This window comes from Tachypleus tridentatus, chromosome 8, assembly GCF_004210375.1.
Source record: "Tachypleus tridentatus isolate NWPU-2018 chromosome 8, ASM421037v1, whole genome shotgun sequence".
Lineage (NCBI taxonomy): Eukaryota > Metazoa > Arthropoda > Merostomata > Xiphosura > Limulidae > Tachypleus > Tachypleus tridentatus.
The window spans coordinates 24,587,159-24,606,874 of record NC_134832.1 but is presented as its reverse complement, the minus strand read 5'-3'; the positions used below and the strand labels follow the sequence as shown (position 1 = coordinate 24,606,874).

The window sequence follows — 19,716 nt, the reverse complement described above, 5'->3', positions numbered from 1 at the left end:
GTGATGTAAACGTCAGAATGAGGATATTGGTTGGCATGGTAATTTCATCTTTGCTGGTGGAGATATGCCTCACTGCAGAAACTCTGACTGGAGAAACCAGCAAGAATCTCTGACTCTGAGATGTTCTTCAAATCCCTCTCAACAATAATTCCTTATGATGAATTCAAAGTAACATGAGGTGTAACCTCAATAGGTATATCCCCAATTGCCTTTGAATGCAAGAAGAATTCAGTGTGTTGAGGTATGGATGTTTCCACCAATATATCACCAGATCGAAGCTTCGTTACTGACCTTGGAGAACCAGCAAGTCTCTCTAGTCCTTTCTGAATGAAAAACAGAGACATTTGCTCTAAAGATTTGTCTGAAAGAGAATGTAGGATAAGAAAGTTAGGTACAACAGGTGTTACAGGTGTTGACCCAACCCACCACGGAGTTCTATGAGAAGATACACTAAAGTGTCAAACAAGAACACTGCAGCAATGCCAGGGTTTTGCAAGCACTGTACCCAAACAACAGCATCAGATGCAATGTCTACAACACCTGTTGAGAACATCCAACACTAGTACTTGGTTGACTCTAGCCCAAGTGGACCAGCCAATTGACCCAAGGAGGTCCACCCCAAGGCTACCTGTCTACAGGAATTCAAGGACAACTTGGTGTGTTAGGGTTAAACCCCTCAACCACCAAGATCTTCTCCTCCCATTCATGCGTTGCCATGCACGGCAAATACCTGGGTAGATGTTTAGATACCAGAGGAGGTAAACTGAAAGAACAGAACCTTCCCTGGGAGGTCCCCTCACCATGTACAGGAATCCACACTGAGGGGCATGAGGAAAGTAATATCATATCCAATTTTAGAAAATCTACGAATTTTGTATATCCCTCAGCAGTAGAATGAGCTATGTAACCATTATTGTTAGAATTCTTAAAAGCAGTATGTCTTTCTTTTCAGTACTGGGAAGAGAGGAACTGCAGGTTTGGACACCTAGTATATATGCTTAGGCAAGCAACCAGTGGTGAGAAGTTACCATCCAGGATTATGACTGAACACCTCTAAGTCAGAATCCCATCTAGTCACTGCAATGATACCATTTGTGTCCCCTATGCTTGAAGGCGACCCTAGACAGTGATCAAAGTCTCCTCATAGGGAATCAACCTCATCAAAAAAGCCCTTTAAAAAAGAGTATCTGACAGGTGCAAAGGCAAATGGAACCCGTTGCTTTCGATATTGAACCACATGGTGAAATGTAGGAGCACCAAATCGTCCATAGACGACATAGGTATTGGTGAGGGTGTTGTACTAAGTAGAGCAGCCACAACACTATGATCTACTGAGACTCAGCCTCTGACTGGGAGATTTGTCCACAACATTGTTAGAATTCTTGAAAGCAGTATGTCTTTCTTTTCAGTATTAGTACATTTATGTTTTCCCATCATACTTTTAACGATTATACTAAAATAAAGAATTATAAATATTATAAATGAGGTTTTATTTCCTACCATCCAACAGATGAATACTCTAAGCAAATAATTAAAATTTCTTCATGAGGTATCAAGCAGCTTGTGCATTTTGTCATTCCATACAGTAGAGTGTGATGTATCAAGCAGCTTGTGCATTATGTTATTCCACACAATAGTGTGATATATGCATTCACCATGCGATTTACAGCTTGTGTGACAGGATTACAACTTAAACATAGGTTAAAGGGCAATAAAACAATAACATAAAGTATAAGTATAAACAAATGACTACTGTTATAAGCTTGAAGATATTTAGAATAAGCAATTCTGTACTGAGTGGCATAAAAAATGCAATAACGTACATACAGTTAAAAAATTTTAATACGCTAGGTTAAACATAAGTTTTGAATCTACATACCATAAAATCATCATATCTTTGCACTATACAATATTCAAATTTGATTAGAAACTGCACACAAAAAAAATTTAATCAGGATTTCAATGTCCAGAACACTAATAACGGGTATGTCCTCCATTCGTTGCCAGAAGAGCCTGGATTCTGCATGGCACAGATATCACCAGATTGTCAATCTGCCTCTTGGGGATAATGTCCCACTCAGCCAGGATCCCGATGATGGATGCACTAATCCAGAATGTCCCAGAGATGCTCAATGGGATTCATATTGGGTGAATATGGAGGCCAGTACAGAATATTCAAACAATATGTACACACCCTTGCCGTGTGCAGACATGCATTGTCGTGCATGAAGGTGTACCCCAAAGTGTGCCACAAACCTGGCTGGTATCATCCCTGTCATAAACATCTTGACCACCTGGTCTCTGCTTTCTTGTGTCAACCATGGCATCTTTCTTTGTGGTGAAATTAAACTTTTAAAACCCAACATTTTTTAGACTGAAAGAACAGTGTATACTGCATACCAAAGTTTTCCACACTCTCACATTATGTACAACAGCAAGGGATAGGTAAGTTTTGACTAGTTTAAATACTGACACATGATCGTGCTGATTAAAATGATCAGAATTACTGAATTGTTTTCAGAGAATACTCATGATTAAAACCATGAGTTTTCCTCATGGATTAATTTTTATGTTAATTAACTCTTAATTATTATGTTAACAAAATAAGCAAGATAACTTTTGCTTAAAGGTTAAGCAAAACACATTATTGCTTAACCTGTATGAAACAACTTATTTTATTACTTGTTGCTTTTTAATACTGCTCAGTATAGTTCCATGTTATAAACTGCAATCATTCTAGAAAATATAAAAATAATCTTGTAAGTGAACTATTCATAATATTAGGACAAATAACTGAAATAAATAATTTTTTATAAATTGTAATAAAAGTAAAAATTTAATGTTTTATTTGTTCTGAAACTACATACATTTAAGAATGTTTCTGTAAAATTTCAAACACTTTCAACCACTAGTTTAATTTTTGTAATAAAATGTGACAACAGCAAAGCTACATTCTCTCTGATAGAGAAGTCAGGCATCACAGGGTTAAGGATAGAGCTAAAAGATAAGGAACAAAAGAACAGAAGTGAGAAAGTTTGTAGTTGAGAGAAAAGGCAGAGGCATCCACAACAGACATATCCAAACAAGAGTAGAATCAACACAAAAATCTCAGGGATGAAGAGACTATACTGTCAGCATAATGCAGGCTGGCTGAGAGAGGTAAGTTGCCAACATTTTCAAAGCCATTGGTATAGTACAAGCAAGAAAAAACAAAATAAATGGGAAAGAACCTAAAAATGAATGTCCAATGTTCAAAAGCAAAATGTCCTGGTACAGATGCCCTTTCAATGGGTATTATAAGAAATAACAGTGAAAATTTCATATTGGATTATGATTAACCCTTTCGTCCAGAAAACATTTATTGTGCATTACACAAGATTTTAGTGACTTACATTCAAAATTTGATTAAAGTACCTTTTATTTATGGTATACCAATTAGCATAGCATAAAATTTTACTAATCATTAATATTTTAATGGATTTTTCTTGAAGGCCCACATGACTCAAAGGACAACATAAGGGGCCAAAGGGGCCATGTCAAAGGAAACCACATAATTGAAAGACTCATTTCTGAAGGATGTAAAACATTTTTAAGAAGATGGAGTAATCATGAAATATAAAATAGTGTCAAAAACAATAACTATAATTGTCCACAGAACATGTGAAAAAGACCAGTGAATAGGAAAGAAATTTCCAACCCAGATCCATGGAATGACCAAAACCACTTAAGAAATCATAACTCAATAAATGAGGCACCCTTCCCAGGTAAATTTGATAACCCTCAAGACGTAAAATACCATAAGAAGGGACGTATATCCTCTAAATGACGTGTTTTCTCAAAAGATCCAAGACTGAATCTACAAGACAGATATAGGAACAGGATGATGAGAGAAGAAGACAGGTGGAGAGAGATGTGGATGTAAATATGAAAAACCCCTATGTAAGTAGAAAAGTAACAAAGGCAGGTGAAGCGAGACAGAAGGGCACCAACAGAGTCTAACTAGATAAGATGAGAAATGAACAAAACACTGAGTTGTGTCATAGAACAAGAAGCAGAAGGCTTCTAAAGGAATGGAAAGAACAGGGATAGAATCATAAGTCAAAGTGCAAGGTTGAGAAAGATGAGAATCCAGAAAAGAGAGAAAGGACTGATGACTTCAATCTTGGTCTTCAAAGAAACCAAAATACCATTAAATAGATGTGGGTGAAGTAAGGGAGTCCAAGAAGGATCACATTGATATAAAGGAAGGCTTTCACACATTTCTGAAGAGCTCTTTCTGACACAACAAGTCCCAACAGCAAAAGAATCAAGTAAGGAGGTCCAAAGCATAGAAGTGATACAAGCCATAATTATTAATAGAAGAGAACAGATCCCTCTGCAATGTGCCTTAGAAAAAAGTTGAAGGAAGGAAACAGAATGCATGAGGGTGGCAAGAAAAAAAAGTGAAAACAGAAAACAAGATAATGTAAGAGAGGACATGGAGTCTGCTCCCCAAGCAAGCACAAGATTCCAAAGACTAGGAATCTAGAAAAGAAGCAAGAGAATTGCTGGAAGTCAGGACTAAAGAGTAAAACATTCAAGGTGTGTGAGGCACATCAATGGGTTTCATGGAGTAAAAAAAATGGAAAGAAATAAAAGATACATGCTAAAAATTAAGAGAAATTATATTCAGAAAGAGCTTGAAAGGTTGAGGACTCTCCCAGACTGGTAAAGCAGTACATAAAGCAAATCCAAGATGGGAGAGAAAAAGTCAATTAATTTCATTGTCCTTCTGGTCATTCAAAACTATACAATAAAGATTAGCCTAAGGAACAGGATAAGAAGCCAAATATATATAAAAGAACCTATGACATGCTTATGTTCAAAATTATATTAAACTACATATTGTTGTGTGTTACACCAATAAGTAAAACATCATAGCAAATAATCCATAATTTAAGAGTATAAAAGTTTTAAGTTCTTAATTCTACAGGGCAATATTTTAAAAATCCTGGGTTTTCCTCTGGTATAAAAAAGGTGGCACATTTTTTGTAGCCTTCCAATTTTCTCTATTTCTTTCATAACCCCTAAAATAAGTAAGAATTTTAAAGTAAATTACTCACTATAAAATAGTCATTGCTCAAACAAACCATAGTGTTTATAGCTTTTAATTTTGTTTGGTTACAGAGCCATCAAATAGAAAATCAGACCCATCTTGCCACACCCACCTGTCACACCCTCTCTTTCAGGAGTTCTTTATAGATCTCTTACTTTTAATTCTGTATTATCTACAACCAATAGAAATCTAAGGTTTTCATCTATTACATGACATATTATATTACATTGTTTTCTGAACAGAGAATTGTTAATTTATATGTTAATAGAAGTTTCATTCCCCTATGAAAAATAATGACAAGTTTGAATGAACTTGTGACAGCTCTTGTCTCATAATTAGCAAGCCTGAAAAATTGATACTCAGAAAAATTATCTAGTTTTTGCAGATTATTATTCTATGTTCTTTGATGTGTTATTTAATTAAATAAACTATTTATGCATCACTCCAATCAGTATAAAAAAAGGGATAAGTGACATCAACATCAAAAAAACAAAAGATATTTTTCTTGTTTTTGATGTTTATTCTTTATTATTATAAAACAAACTAAAATGTAGAAATAGGGATCTAGGTTTGTTAAGGTTAGATTAGGTAAAAACAAATAAATAATAATATAATAAAAATGTTCCAAGAGGCACACATGCAAGTAGCTTGTAACCTAATTTTATAATATAACATAAGCTGCATGTTCCCCAAGTGATTTACAACTTATAATGGCACGAATACTAGTTAGACACAGTTCAAAGGGCAATAAAACAATAAAATTTAATTATAAATAGATGTAAACTGTTATTAGTTTAAAACTACCTGGGATAAATGAGTTTAATTTTACAATTTGAAGTCATTCTAGAAAGAAAAAAAAAGAAATTTCGATTTATTTTGATTGTTTCTTAGTGGTTATGAGGTATGTCTAACTGACCAAGCTTGGATAGAGTTAGGGTAGAGAAAATAACAAACAAAATATAAAGATTTACTGAAAACAAGCATTTAAAATGTATATAAGAGGCTTTAGAGACTGCACAAATGAAATTTTAGATTTTTGGGATGAAGTAATGTATTTTTAATCTAAAGATGAAAATCACCTTGCACACAGACTATTCAAAACAAATGCTTGATATATTCATGGACAAATCTTTATTTTAGTTTATTAAAAATATTTCACTGAAAACATATGTATGTGAAAGATTTACACCAGGTACTGAAAGACCTGCAAATTTTGTAAAGTTATACATACTATATTAAAAGTTAGTAGTATGAAACCTATAAAAACTTTATAAACAAGTACAAAGTCGTCTCATGGTCAGTAAAATCCACCAAGCCTGCAATGAGACAGTTAAACAAGTAAATTTTATGTGGGGATTAACTCAAGGCTCATGGGATGTTAATCTATTAGGCAGATGCATAAGGGATATAGCTATTCTGTGCAGATAGGTGAGGAATCACCTCAGAAATTACATTATACCCAAAACTGCCTATTTCAAGTTATTCTTTATTATGAGAAATTCACTTGAAATAAAAATGTATCTCAGGACTGCTGCTATGGGTATTAACACTTTTACTGATAAGGAGAGAACATTTTGACTTTTCTAGGTTATCTTCAGATCAACAAGGTTGAAACATTGTTCTCTCCCTATCAGTAAAAGTGTTAATACCCAAACCAGCTGTTCTGAGATACATTCTCAAGTTACTGGCAGAAAATATACATTTTATTGGAAAAAACCATTGAATATTCATTTAGAATATTCTAGCAGTTATGCAAATGAAATATGGAAACCATAAGGCCAAAAAATATTTTTACTCATAATGTGAAAATTGCTTTACACTAAGAATAGTGTATATCAATCTGTAAATTAACTGATATTAACCCTCTTGTCTCAAGTATCCTTTACTGCACACGAGCAACATTTTATTATCTTACATTCCAAATTTTATTAAAGTACTTTTTGTTTATGTTATACTAATTAACACAGCATGGGATCTTAGCCAATAACCAATATTTCAATAGTATACAAGTTTTAAGTTCTTAATTCTATAAGGCAATACTTAAAAATAAAAACTGACTTTCCCTTGTTTCACACATGACATATTTTCTCTAGGCTTCTTCTCTTCTCTACTTTATCAAGCACTCCTTCAAAAAATACAGAATTTAACATAATTTACTCACTATAAAATTGTCATTGCTCAAGCAAACTATACTATTTTTGTAGCTTTCAATTTTGTTTGGTTATAGAACTTCAAATATAGAACATCTTCTCTTTCAGAATTTGTTAATAGTTCTCCCTTACATTTAATTATAAACTACCTATAACCAATAAAAAGTCAAGATTTTCATTTATAAAATGACATTGTATTATGTTGTGTTCTGAATAGATAAACATCAATTTAACTTATAATACAATTTCAGTTCCTACAGGAATCAGAATGGCAAGCTTGAGTGAATTAGTAAAGGTTTTTGTCACATAATTAGAAAGCTAAAAAAACTGTTAAGGGAAATTAACTGTTTTTTACATATTAGTCTATGAAATTGTATTATAAACTACCTATAACCAATAAAAAGTCAAGATTTTCATTTATAAAATGACATTGTATTATGTTGTGTTCTGAATAGATAAACATCAATTTAACTTATAATACAATTTCAGTTCCTACAGGAATCAGAATGGCAAGCTTGAGTGAATTAGTAAAGGTTTTTGTCACATAATTAGAAAGCTAAAAAACTGTTAAGGGAAATTAACTGTTTTTTACATATTAGTCTATGTTCTTTGGTATATTATTTAATTAAATAAAAGTTATTTAATACATTACTACTGTTAGTATAAATAAAATAGGCTTAAGTTTCACCAATAACCAACAGCAAGAAAAGAGAAGTTTGAGTAAGTAAGTACTTTATTTCTTTTTTTTTTCATGTTTATTCTTTATTTACTATCACAAATGTAAAAATAAGGATCATTTTAGGTTAGTTAGAATTATATTAAGTAAAATATGTAATGAAAATGTTTCATGAAGCATGCAATGTAAGTAGCTTGTATTAGCTTGCAGGTAATTTAATTCAAGAGGGTAAGGTGAACTGTATATGCTCAGAGTGATTTACAACTTATTATAGTGCAGGTAATAGATAGACAAGATTCAAAGGGCAGTCAAAAGGGAAACAAAACAATCAAACGTAATTATAAATAGATGTATACTGTTGCAAGCTTAAAGCTATGTAAAATAAACAAATATAGTTTCATGTTACAACTTGAAGTCATTCTTGAAAGAATAAAAAAGGGTAATTTAGAATTGTTTCAATTTTTCTTTTGTGGTTATGAGATCAATCAAAGTGACCAATCCCATTTTGAGATAGAAGAGTATCAAAAATAACAGAAAATATAAAGTTTTACTGAAATAATTTAAATATATTTAACAGGTTTTTAATTTTAACATAAAAATGCCTTTTCATACAGAATTATTCATAACAAATATTCAACACATTCATGGAAGAATGTTTATTTTAGTTTATTAAAAATACTTCACTAAAAATATGATTTTTTTTGTATCCAAAAGATAATAAAAAAACTATAATAATATTAACTGAAAAACTGACAAATTTTGTGAAGATATACACTCTATATTGAAAGTTAGTAGTATTAAATCTATAAATACTTTAAACAAGTACAAGAGGTTACGTTGTCAAACAAACTGACCGAGCCTGTATTGAGAGAATTAAGATGCAATGAAACTAATTATAAAGAAAAACAGATAATTTCTATGTTGAGTACTTTTAACTCTCTGACTTGGCTACTCTTGTTTATAATGTTAAGTGTACAAATAGTTCTCTCTTTTATTTAATAATATTTTACCTATAACCAATAGTGAGCCAAGGCTTTCAACTATCTATTCTAAATAGATAAGCATCAATTTCATTTATAATACAAGTTTGTTTCCCACAACAATCACAACAGCTAGCTCGAACAAATTTCTAACTGCTTTTGTTGCATGCATAGTTAGAAATAAAACTACAGTCAATCCTGTTTCATGTAGTGATAATAGTAAGAATATAAATAGATAAACAATTGATATATTTATAGAAATAACTAAACTGTAAAAATTAGAAACTTATTAGGTTAAAAAGGAAAATTGAAAATGAAATAATGCTAATAAAAAAAATTACTCATGACATAAAAAACAAATGTCCACACAAAATTAGTACAAGGACCATAAAACATGGATCTGACTTTCTTGTTTATATTTTGAAAACACTCAGAGACTAGAAATATCCATCTTAGCATTACTTCTTAATATCGTGATCAACATACAACATTTACATACACTAGTTTTAATGCAAATTTATGTTTATGTTTAGAATTAAAATATTTTTATCTTATGGTGTTTAATAGCAAACATCAGAGAGAATTACTGATATTTTTCAAAGTATGGGATGTAATAAGTGAGGCATGAGTTTGTATATATTTTTAAGATATTTTTTCTGAATATATAGAAAAAATTGTAGTTTCATAAAAGAAAATGTAAAGATAAATATATAGTGGGTTAAATTGTTTACAATTTTATGTTAATTTTAGCCTTTTGGTCTGGTTATTTCTCCTAAGTAGTAGTTTTGGACCAGGTCCACAACCAATAACCTGATTTCATGCTAATATAAGTAATACTTTTGGAGGTAATATTCACTCCTGTACTTACAGCTAGGTTATTGGAAGGATCACCACTGTATTCTTATGTATCACATAAAATGCATTCTCTGAGCTACTCAAAATCACTTTTGAAGAGTTTGTGTTTTTCTATCTGAACCAATTCTACTATCAACAGTTGCACGTACGACATTCATGGATTCCACACAGCTCCTACTGAAGCATTAAAACTGCATTTTAACCTGTCATATAGAGCAGCCTTCACTCCTATTTTCATTAAAAGCTGTATGTGTTTACAAAAAACAATTCAAAATAGTGCCCAAATTAGATCTAAAAGTATCTTCACACTCTGTTATTTAATATCTTTTCTTTAAAGAACAAAAAGTATGGTTATAAACAAACCTCATGATAAATGGAAGGCTTGGACACAGATGGCAGACGAAAGTTTTGTACAGCCGGCTCCTCTTCACTATTTATTACTTCCTAGTAAAAATGGTTTCAAATGATACTTTCAAGTGTCAAAAATACAAAGAAAACTTATCACTTGAAGTTTTGCATTTTCACAATATTCTGAAAATCAAATATAATACTGTTTGTTCTGTTTTATAAATCAGTGATCAGCTAAGTAATATAATAATTAAACAGCAATTCCAGTTTATTCCAAAAATAGTTAAAAATGATAAAGTATGGCTCTGGAAACAAAGAAAATATAAAAATATGCCTCATAAGATTTTCTCATGTGAATTAGCTGCAGCACAAATTGATATATCTTCAAGAGTAGAAATAAACATATCATAACAGTAAATACATTCCTAGTTAGTGAGCTTAATGGAGGTGCAAGAATTTTAGCAAGTTTGTACGCACAGAAACCAAAAGTAGATGGAATAAATCTGAGGCACAAACCATTTTTGTGCATTTTTGGTAAGACATATAAAACCAGGGCAGTAATATTTAGGATAAAGTTCTGAAAAAGTGGTGCCAGAGATGTGTTTACAATTTTCAAAATATCGTAATCCACTTAAGCTTTTCCTCACACTTGAGAGTAAGCTTAAGCTAATCATTATCAAGGGGTTTTAAATTTTGTTCTTTCATTTAAGATGTCTTCCATTTTGGAGACATAATCAGATTTGCTTAAAATGACAACACCTGCACCATTATCACACCTGATAACAACATTTCAGTTACTGACAAGTTCTTTTAAGGCAGAAAACTCAACCTGTGTGATAAAATCCTTCTTCTAAGGGGTTTAATTTTACAAGAAGGAGAATATTGTATTTTAAATTTAGTTTTGATAAGGTATTCTATATTTGGTGTGTTTATTTTTGTTAAAATTAGGAAAGGATTTAAGAGTATTGTAGAAACAAGTAACTTGAGAAATTTATATGCAAAAACGGCTCGTTTGGGCTGAGAAAACACTTTACATAGAAGAGCGAACAACGTTGTTCGCTCTTCTATGTAAAGTGTTTTCTCAGCCCAAACGAGCCGTTTTTGCATATAAATTTCTCAACAAGTGGGTTTCTCGTCATCACTGATTAAGTAACTTGAGAAATTTAGTTTATGGTTAGGTAGCTAAATCATAAAAAAAAATAAAACACAACAGCTAAACTTTCAGTACATATTCACAAAACTAATGTTTATGCATGAAGCTTCCTTGTTTTTTTATTTTATTAGTCTACAGAAGTAAAAGAAAGTTTACAACACTGGGCTATAATTGGCTATAAGTCAAAAACAGTTTTAAATTTTTCCAAAAAAAAAAAATAATATTCATAAAAACTTACCAAATTGTAAATACCCAATAACAGCACTTCCACTACATGAAAACTCTAAAAAAAGCAAAAAGTTGAAATGCTGAAACACTTCATTTAACTAATTTAAACTTTAAAATATTATTTGTGTATACTGCATATGTATCCACTGGATGTGGATTTTTCCCATTATAAGACATAGTTAAAAACAAGTTATACATAACACATTTTCTTTTACCAACATCTGTTATTTCCAAATTACATCCAAGTACACTATATTTATTAGATACTTATTTCATATGGCAAGCTAGTGAAATGAAAAACTGAAGTTTCCAAATAATAGCATTTCAACTTGACTTTATATTTGTTTGAAAGTTGAGCTTATAATTTAACAATATGATAAAATTATCACATATACAGATATTTAAGAGGATAAGTTTTCCACAAGTCAATAATTCAGACATTACATATGACACAAGAATACAGTAAATTCTAGAAAAAAGAACTCTGTAACATTGCTTAATCATGACTTCTTAAAAAACATTATTACAGTGATGAGGAATTGAATCATAGAATTTCAGCAAAAAAACAAATATCTTCAGGATTTCAAGGACCTCTCCAAATTTTGTACTTAAGTTCAGATGTTGTTTGTAATTGCTAATATAAATGTGCACCTACCACACGTTCAGCTTTAGCTACAGCACAAAGGTAGACACCAATAATAGTAGGAATATACTGCAGAGTAAATCTCTGTAGCTCTTCTTCTCTTGACCTGTAGAAACTAAACAGTTGATGGCAGACCTGCTCCAGAAACTACATAAAATAACAAAATCTCTTACATTCATTATGCGTAATGTGTATTGTTTTACTAAAATCAAACCAATTGCAATTCTCAGAATTTATAAGCAAATGACAAACAACTACTAAACAGTTTGCTCTTTTCCAGACAAAGCCCTATTACAGTAACTTTCTCCTACAAAATATTTTATAATTAATATCTTGTCATTTTGTAACACTTAGTTATCAAAAACAATGTTACTTGGTGTGATTTAACAAAACTTAAAAGATCAGGCCTTATGGTACTAACAAGTATTTGTCAGATATGTGGTACTTTTTGCAATTAATAACTGAAAGTGGTGACTACTGCAATCATAAAAATGGTTTTGAAAGAACAATGTTAATGTAAATTGATAAAGCTAAATTTAAATAAAAAATTAAAAACATTTTCAGTGCTTGCTTCCAGGCAAGATTAAACTCCCCCTTATTTGGAACACATAATATTTAGTTTTTAACAAAATTTCCAAATCAAAATAACCCTTTTGAAATTAAATTTCAAACAGATTTGATTTATTTTTTCTTGAAATGGTTTTAATACAAGGTTTAAAGTGATTCTGTATAAAAAAAATGTAAAACTGGGTATACCAGGATGAAATTTGGAAAAAAAAAACCTTTACTTTAAACAGAGATATGGAATTTATCTTGGTAATATGACAACACAGTGAACTTAGCATGATTTAATAATCATGTGAAGTTTTTGATGAAAGTTTTGCTTAACACTATTTATCTATTTTGTATTGTGCAATGTTTCATGCATCTTCAGCTCCAAATGATAATTTGTATCAGTTAGAAGCAGCCCTAGCCAAATCACTCTTGTGGAATGAGAATCTTGTGCATTTAAAAATAGTACTAGTTATAACTTTGGATTTCATTATATGCAGTTTTATCTGAATATAAACAATGTTCTATGGCTTACTGTTTAATCAATGATATAATCCTTTGAACGTATTTTCATGTATGAGTGTTAGATCCCGATTGTAAACCGATTCAAATGCTGTGCGTAGTGCTACAGTATTGTATAAAGGAGTTGAGTGTCCATATGCTGGATCAGATCCACATGAGATTGAGAATATTACAAGAAATATTGTCACCTCCAGAAAGCAGACACGAGAAACTTTCAAGATTTGGATTGTCCCTGTTTTTTGTATTAAAATTATGACTGAATTCACCCCAAGATCAGTAAGCAACTGTTTAAGTTTTGTTGATCACAAACAAAAATATTGATTTTTGTGGGAATTTTCCCAATTCACCCCATTGGTTTGGATCTAATAATAGAATTTGCAATTTTGTTTGTAAATGATACTTTTGTCTTCAATGAACAGTAATCTGAGAAAGTATGTGTCAATGCTATTCTGAATTCTTCAAAAATTGACATATTTTCAATTAAATTCTGCATTTATGTCTACTGCACTTTGGTATGTCTTATGTGGCCTTTATGTGTTTTAGATATAAGCTATAGGAAGATATGTTGTTCTTGCTAACCAGCTCAAGTCGTGTATCATACTACTAAAACGTTTTATCATATTGTATACTTTCAATTGCTATTTTTCTTCGTTATAGTTGATGGCCGCTTATTACGTAGCATTTGCTATTTAATAAAAAGACCAGTAATACAACACTTGGGTTGAGTTATTAGATAAGAATATATCACACAAGACAGTGGGCAATTACACATCGAACCTCTCAAAATAAAAATAAACTATTACTGAATACAACACAAAATAAAATAATAAACATTTACGATGTAAAGCAAATACAATTTTCTTTTGAAAATGTTATGAATATGCCATAAACAACAACACTGTGTGACATCCATCTTGCCATTAAATCACATAACAGTATATAATACTCTTTTCAAATAAGTTATTTTCATATTTAAAAAATCCAAGATAAGGCTGAATTTAATTTTTAAGTAAAATGTATCTGCAGTAAAAATATGATAGATATACAAGATTTGTATATTACTTATTGTGAACATATTTCATTATCTGTTAAATTACCTCCACATGATATTTCTTTTCTTCCAAAACTGTAAAAACAGCCTGAATCAATTCTGTATTTTCTCTTATGGTAGCAGCAAAACTGTGAACTTCTGATGAACTTAGTGCCTGCAAATAAAACAATATTATTGTGACTACAACAATTATCCCAGCAAAATCTCATTCTTCCATGTGTGCGTGCTATTTTCCTATTCCAAGGTTGCTTTTACCTTCATAAATATAGAAATATCCTTGAAATTTTCATTTCTACTTCTTATTCTTCTATATTTTCACTTATATCATATATGCACACTAGTTTCCAAGGTGTTTTGGCTAGTTTTGAACAAAAGAAAGGAATAAACATGAAAATAAAGAATTTTTAATAGATTTTAAATGCTTCCTTCAATGTATTATAGGATGTCCACAGATTATTTGCTAGATCTGAAACATAATACTTGTATTTTGATAAAAAGAAATTTGGTATAAAATAGTTAATCACTTTTTAACTACATTCAGATGATTGAATGTGTATGCTTGCTAAATATAGTGACTACATAATGAAAACTTTCATCACACAATTAAAAAAACCTGGCATTATGGTTCACATACAATGTACAATACTATTTTCAGACAGCTTTCACTGAATAGACCAATACTGACCAGTAACTGGTCTTCAGTGTGGTCAATCAGATGACATTATATTTATTAGTAGATGAAGCATTTGCAAATATTTAATCTGAATGACCATGTTATGCCATTTTCATTCACAAGATACATTTTACAATTTCTGCATCTTCAAAACATTTTCAGAATATATAGTGATATTTAAAAATTCAGTAAAATCATCTTGTGCTCTAAAAATTACTCTATATTTAGCAACTTCCTTAAAAGTGTAAAAAAAAAGAATATAATTATGTCATTTTATATAATTTCTTTTCATTCACACAATTCTTTACTATTAAACTTTATTTTAAGAATGTTTACATGTATTAAGACAACTTATCACTTTAGAAAATAATTCTACAAAATGGTTAATTTGCACACATTTTTTTATCTAAAATCATTTAAATAAAATGCTCATTAAAGTACTTATTCATTATGAAGCAACACTATTTTGTATACAAAATTACAATATTCATAAAACTTACCTGGTATTCTCCTATCCATTCCCGAACAATAAGATCCGTCATTCCATAGGAAACATTATTTGTTTAACAAGAAGATCTTAACTGAAAAATAAATCAATTTCACTAAAGGAAAACAGTTCATTTTTTCATTTTAATTTTAAAAAACTGAATTTTTAATAATACTGCACATAATGTTGCTTTTCTTTTTTAATCATTAATTTAAAGGAAATGTTAGGGCTAGAAACTTTAAGCCATTATTTTATATTTAGGCATTTATGAGAATAACATATCAAGATATTGCAATTTTTCAGACAGACCTATTTTCCCAGTAAACTGGAAATAATTAAAATATTTATAATAAAGTAACTTTCCATTAATTAAAGTTATTTATTTGAACTTTTAATGTGTTTACCAATGTATTTAACAAAACTGTGTTTCTTATCTACCAACATGATGTTTTGTTACTCTTCGTCTTTCTGCCTTGCACATAGATACATATACAGTTTTTTGGTAGAAGTTTAAAGTCTAAATAATCCTACTTTTTCAGATTGTTTTCTATGAGTTTAAAGTCTATAGTAAATGCTTCAACTTTTTCAATCTTATTTTCCAGTTCTACTTCCAAATGTTTAGAGTTAGATATCTCCTCTATTGTCCTGGTAACTGATGTATTGTTTTCTTAGCACTATAACATGTAGACACAGTTGCACTGGACATGCCAGATATGGTATGAGAACCAAGTGCCTTTAAACTTACTGTTCCAAATTTGAACTTTACACACACTACACAATAAGTTTCATCTTGCTTCAACCTCTTGCAATAGTTGTTATTCTCCCATCATTTGTTACTAAGCATGCATCATTGTATTGGTTTATATGAAATGCTACAGCCTTTCAAAGTTGATGTTGAGCTTAATAGAATGAGATACTTAACACAAACACAGAATCACCATTTGTATTACATCCATTGCATATCCTAGCTTACATGGGTGTGCATGCCAGATATTAGTAGTTCAACAGTTTTAAAAAAGTTGTCAAGGTGACTGATTCATAGGCCAAAACAGAATATTCATGCTCTCAATAGACATACATACCATATTATAATTGATATTTTATATATCTACTGACAGCATGAACATTTTTTAGCCTATAGCTGATTTAAGATTTTTAAAGACATTCAGCAACATATTTAAGACTCTTCAAGGCCTTAATAATATTTAAAAATAATTTAAGACTTTTTAAGTTCACACAAACTCTGTTTAATAAAATCCAATTCTTGGTAAACAAATATCCACTATTTTGAATATTCAAGTTTTGAAACATTACAAACAGTAGTGACTGTAATGTGCATATTATTACTCCAGATTAATTTATGTTTCCCTGTGCTCATCTATCTAAATTATAAGAAAAAACAACAATAATACCTCCTACAACTCTGTAAATACTACTCTATAATGTATTATGACACACTTCTTAATATTTGGGCAATACAACACAAAATGCACATTTTCAACAATTACCATGTCATAGCAAACTTGTCATGACACATTAATTACGGCAGAAACTTGGTCTTATGTGCTCAATACATGTTGTATTAAATAATTTTCATCTGTAACAGATAATCTGTCAATCAATAAATTCCATGATAAACATTTTTCATTTTTGACTAACATGTATATTACATAATATACAAAACATTTTTATAAACACTTTACACTAATAGAAGCACAAATAAAATAATGTATATTTTCACTCTTTTGTAATTAAACCATATCTACAATATTTGATGAAAACTAACAGCAGTTTCCAAAACATCTTCCTTTTTCAAATGACAATAAGTTGATTAATCTTTTGGAATTATCCTTAATTCTATGGGAAGGCACTTTGGATTCTGTGAGTAGCTCATGACAGTATACTTTTATTTCCTTCTCTCTGAAAACATTTCTCTTAAATGGTTCAAATATACAATACACAACTACCAAACTTTCCTTTTAGAATAAAATCAAATCAGTATAAAAGTTTGATTACAAAGCATTAACATATATACCAGGTTTAATATGAATAGAAAGATGTATAGAGTCTCACAAATGTGTCAAATCTCACAGAAGCAAATATGCTAAGTTTCATGAAATATATTTTCACTAAACTCCTAATCATTACTCAATACAAATTGCAAGTTCTTAATTCTGTTTGTTAAATAAAGAAAAATCACTGCACATACAGCATTTCTTTAGTACTATCACTGACTTAATAAAAAAGCAGTTTGAATTATCTTAAAATAAGGAACTACTACATTTTAATCTCTCAATCCATTAGTCTGTGATTCCTCAACAAATATATATATATATATATTCACAATTTAGCTGTTTACTCATTTCATTCTATACATTCCAAAATGCATCCTTTTACTTTTATGTTTATATCACTGGAACAAAATTTTTCTCTTTCTCTAAATTCTTTTTTATTATCAGATCTAATGAACTTTATATGGTAACCTTGTTGTCTTAACTCTATTCATGTTATTAAACCAACTACTTTCTTTTTCTATTGTTACAGTGGTTTGGTGATAACTTGCATAATATGAGTAAAACCTTATAGGATTCAATCACTTTGTACCAAGTTAAAATAGTTAATTATAAGTAAAAGATGATCTAGTTTATACATTAAAAAAACCACCTATATTATATATTTATCCCAAAGAATTTTTAAGATGTATATTCAAATAATGATCATATATTAAAATAAATCACACTGTGTTTGGAGTTACTCAAAATGGTGAGGAACAATTTCCCAAACAAATAGTAATTAAACATAACTTCATACATGTATTGTGTTCATATATCCTCAGTACATAAAATGTGCCTTACTGTTGGGTAATTTCAATTAAAGGTTGATCAATTTCTTTTCGAAAAAAAAAAAACCTACATTAGAGATTAAGGTAATTTCATAGATTATATGCTCAAAGTAATTTACTTCACAGTAAAAGTAATTATCTATTCTGTTACTTTCTTATAAAAATGTAAGGATGGGAAAAATATGACAAGTAAATTGTATTATAAGATGGCTTGATATCACATACAAAAAATGTTACATATTAATGAAGTACAGTCAAACTGTTCCTTGTAGCAAGTGGAGTGCCTCTGGGATCACTGCTCACAGTTTTACTTTTCTTATTCACATTAATGATACTGCAATATACAAGTCACTCAAACCATCTATGCAGTGTTTGATGGAAGTAACAAAACTAACACAATTTTTTGATGTATTTATAAACAAACTTATTACATGTTAAAAGAGATAATCATTTCTTTACATAAGTAATTAATTAAGCTTCATTTGGATTCAAAAGTATCACTAAGTGCTTAAAAGATTCAAAGCTCTTCAAAGCAACATCTCTGCTTATATTAATGTTTACACTTTTGATATTCTTATCTAAGAAAGTATATTTATTTAAAGTGATCAAAAGATGGATACTTGGATGAAAAGATTATCTTGTAGAACTATGTTAAGAGTTCTTATTTTTCTCCTGAGCAAAAAAATAATAAAAGGTCATCTTGCTGCAACTGACAAGATAATTTGGGCGATACAGGCCTCTATTTCATTGTGTTACATTTTGAAAACAATAAGATTAGAATATACAATTTTAAAATTTGAAAAGACACATTAATAATCAGTTGTGACAGTTTTATTTTTCTAACTGAGTGGTTGGGTTATTAAATAAGCTGCCATAATCACTTACTTTACAAGAGTTTAAAACATGTATCAAAATTCTCTAAAATAATACAGTTTTAATTATTTCTTGTGTATAGCTACATAGGGAAGGTCTTAGAAGATTAAATGCTTCCTTGTTATCTATATCATTAGTATACGTTATTTTACTGACTTAATAATAAAAAAAAGGTTTTCCTCTATTCATGACCTTTAGTATTAAATAAATGCAAAACATATGTAATACATAATCTAGCTACATGTGTAATTATGAGCAGATTAAAGGGATGAAAACAACACTGAGTAAAAACATTGTTTTTTGATGTAATATGAGAAACATTTTGAGATGTTCTCTCCTCATTTCATAGATTCTTTTAAGGTCATTGACAATAAAATAGGATAAAATCGAGGTTTTTAATGGTTTGTGCTAAATAATTTAAAGAGCAGAAAATATTAATAAAAACTAACTTCAGAACCTAACAGTTCAATATATAAAAATTAAGCTTAGAATATATAACCTTTTTAGATCATTAAACCATAATATATCCTTTGCTGTTATCAAAAATTAGTAAGTAATATCGAAATAGTTCAGGTAAGCCATGACATA

At 30.0% G+C, this 19,716-nt stretch overlaps 1 protein-coding gene across 6 annotated transcripts in view; it reads right to left on the bottom strand.

The window, feature by feature from the left end:
* Positions 1 to 19,716, bottom strand: part of LOC143258690 (hyccin-like) — a 76,958-nt gene that overhangs the window by 36,424 nt on the left and 20,818 nt on the right. For 5 of the 6 annotated variants that reach the window (XM_076518107.1, XM_076518111.1, XM_076518106.1 and 2 more), the window contains exons 2-6: positions 15,427 to 15,507; positions 14,300 to 14,407; positions 12,141 to 12,275; positions 11,496 to 11,540; positions 10,120 to 10,200 (exon numbers count right to left, since the gene is read on the bottom strand). In XM_076518107.1, coding sequence (XP_076374222.1) covers positions 10,120 to 10,200; positions 11,496 to 11,540; positions 12,141 to 12,275; positions 14,300 to 14,407; positions 15,427 to 15,468 — 411 coding nt within the window. In that variant the 5' untranslated portion in view covers positions 15,469 to 15,507. Of the gene's footprint in view, positions 1 to 10,119; positions 10,201 to 11,495; positions 11,541 to 12,140; positions 12,276 to 14,299; positions 14,408 to 15,426; positions 15,508 to 16,921; positions 16,991 to 19,716 lie in introns of those variants that run through there. The other variant, XM_076518110.1, reaches the window with a different exon arrangement.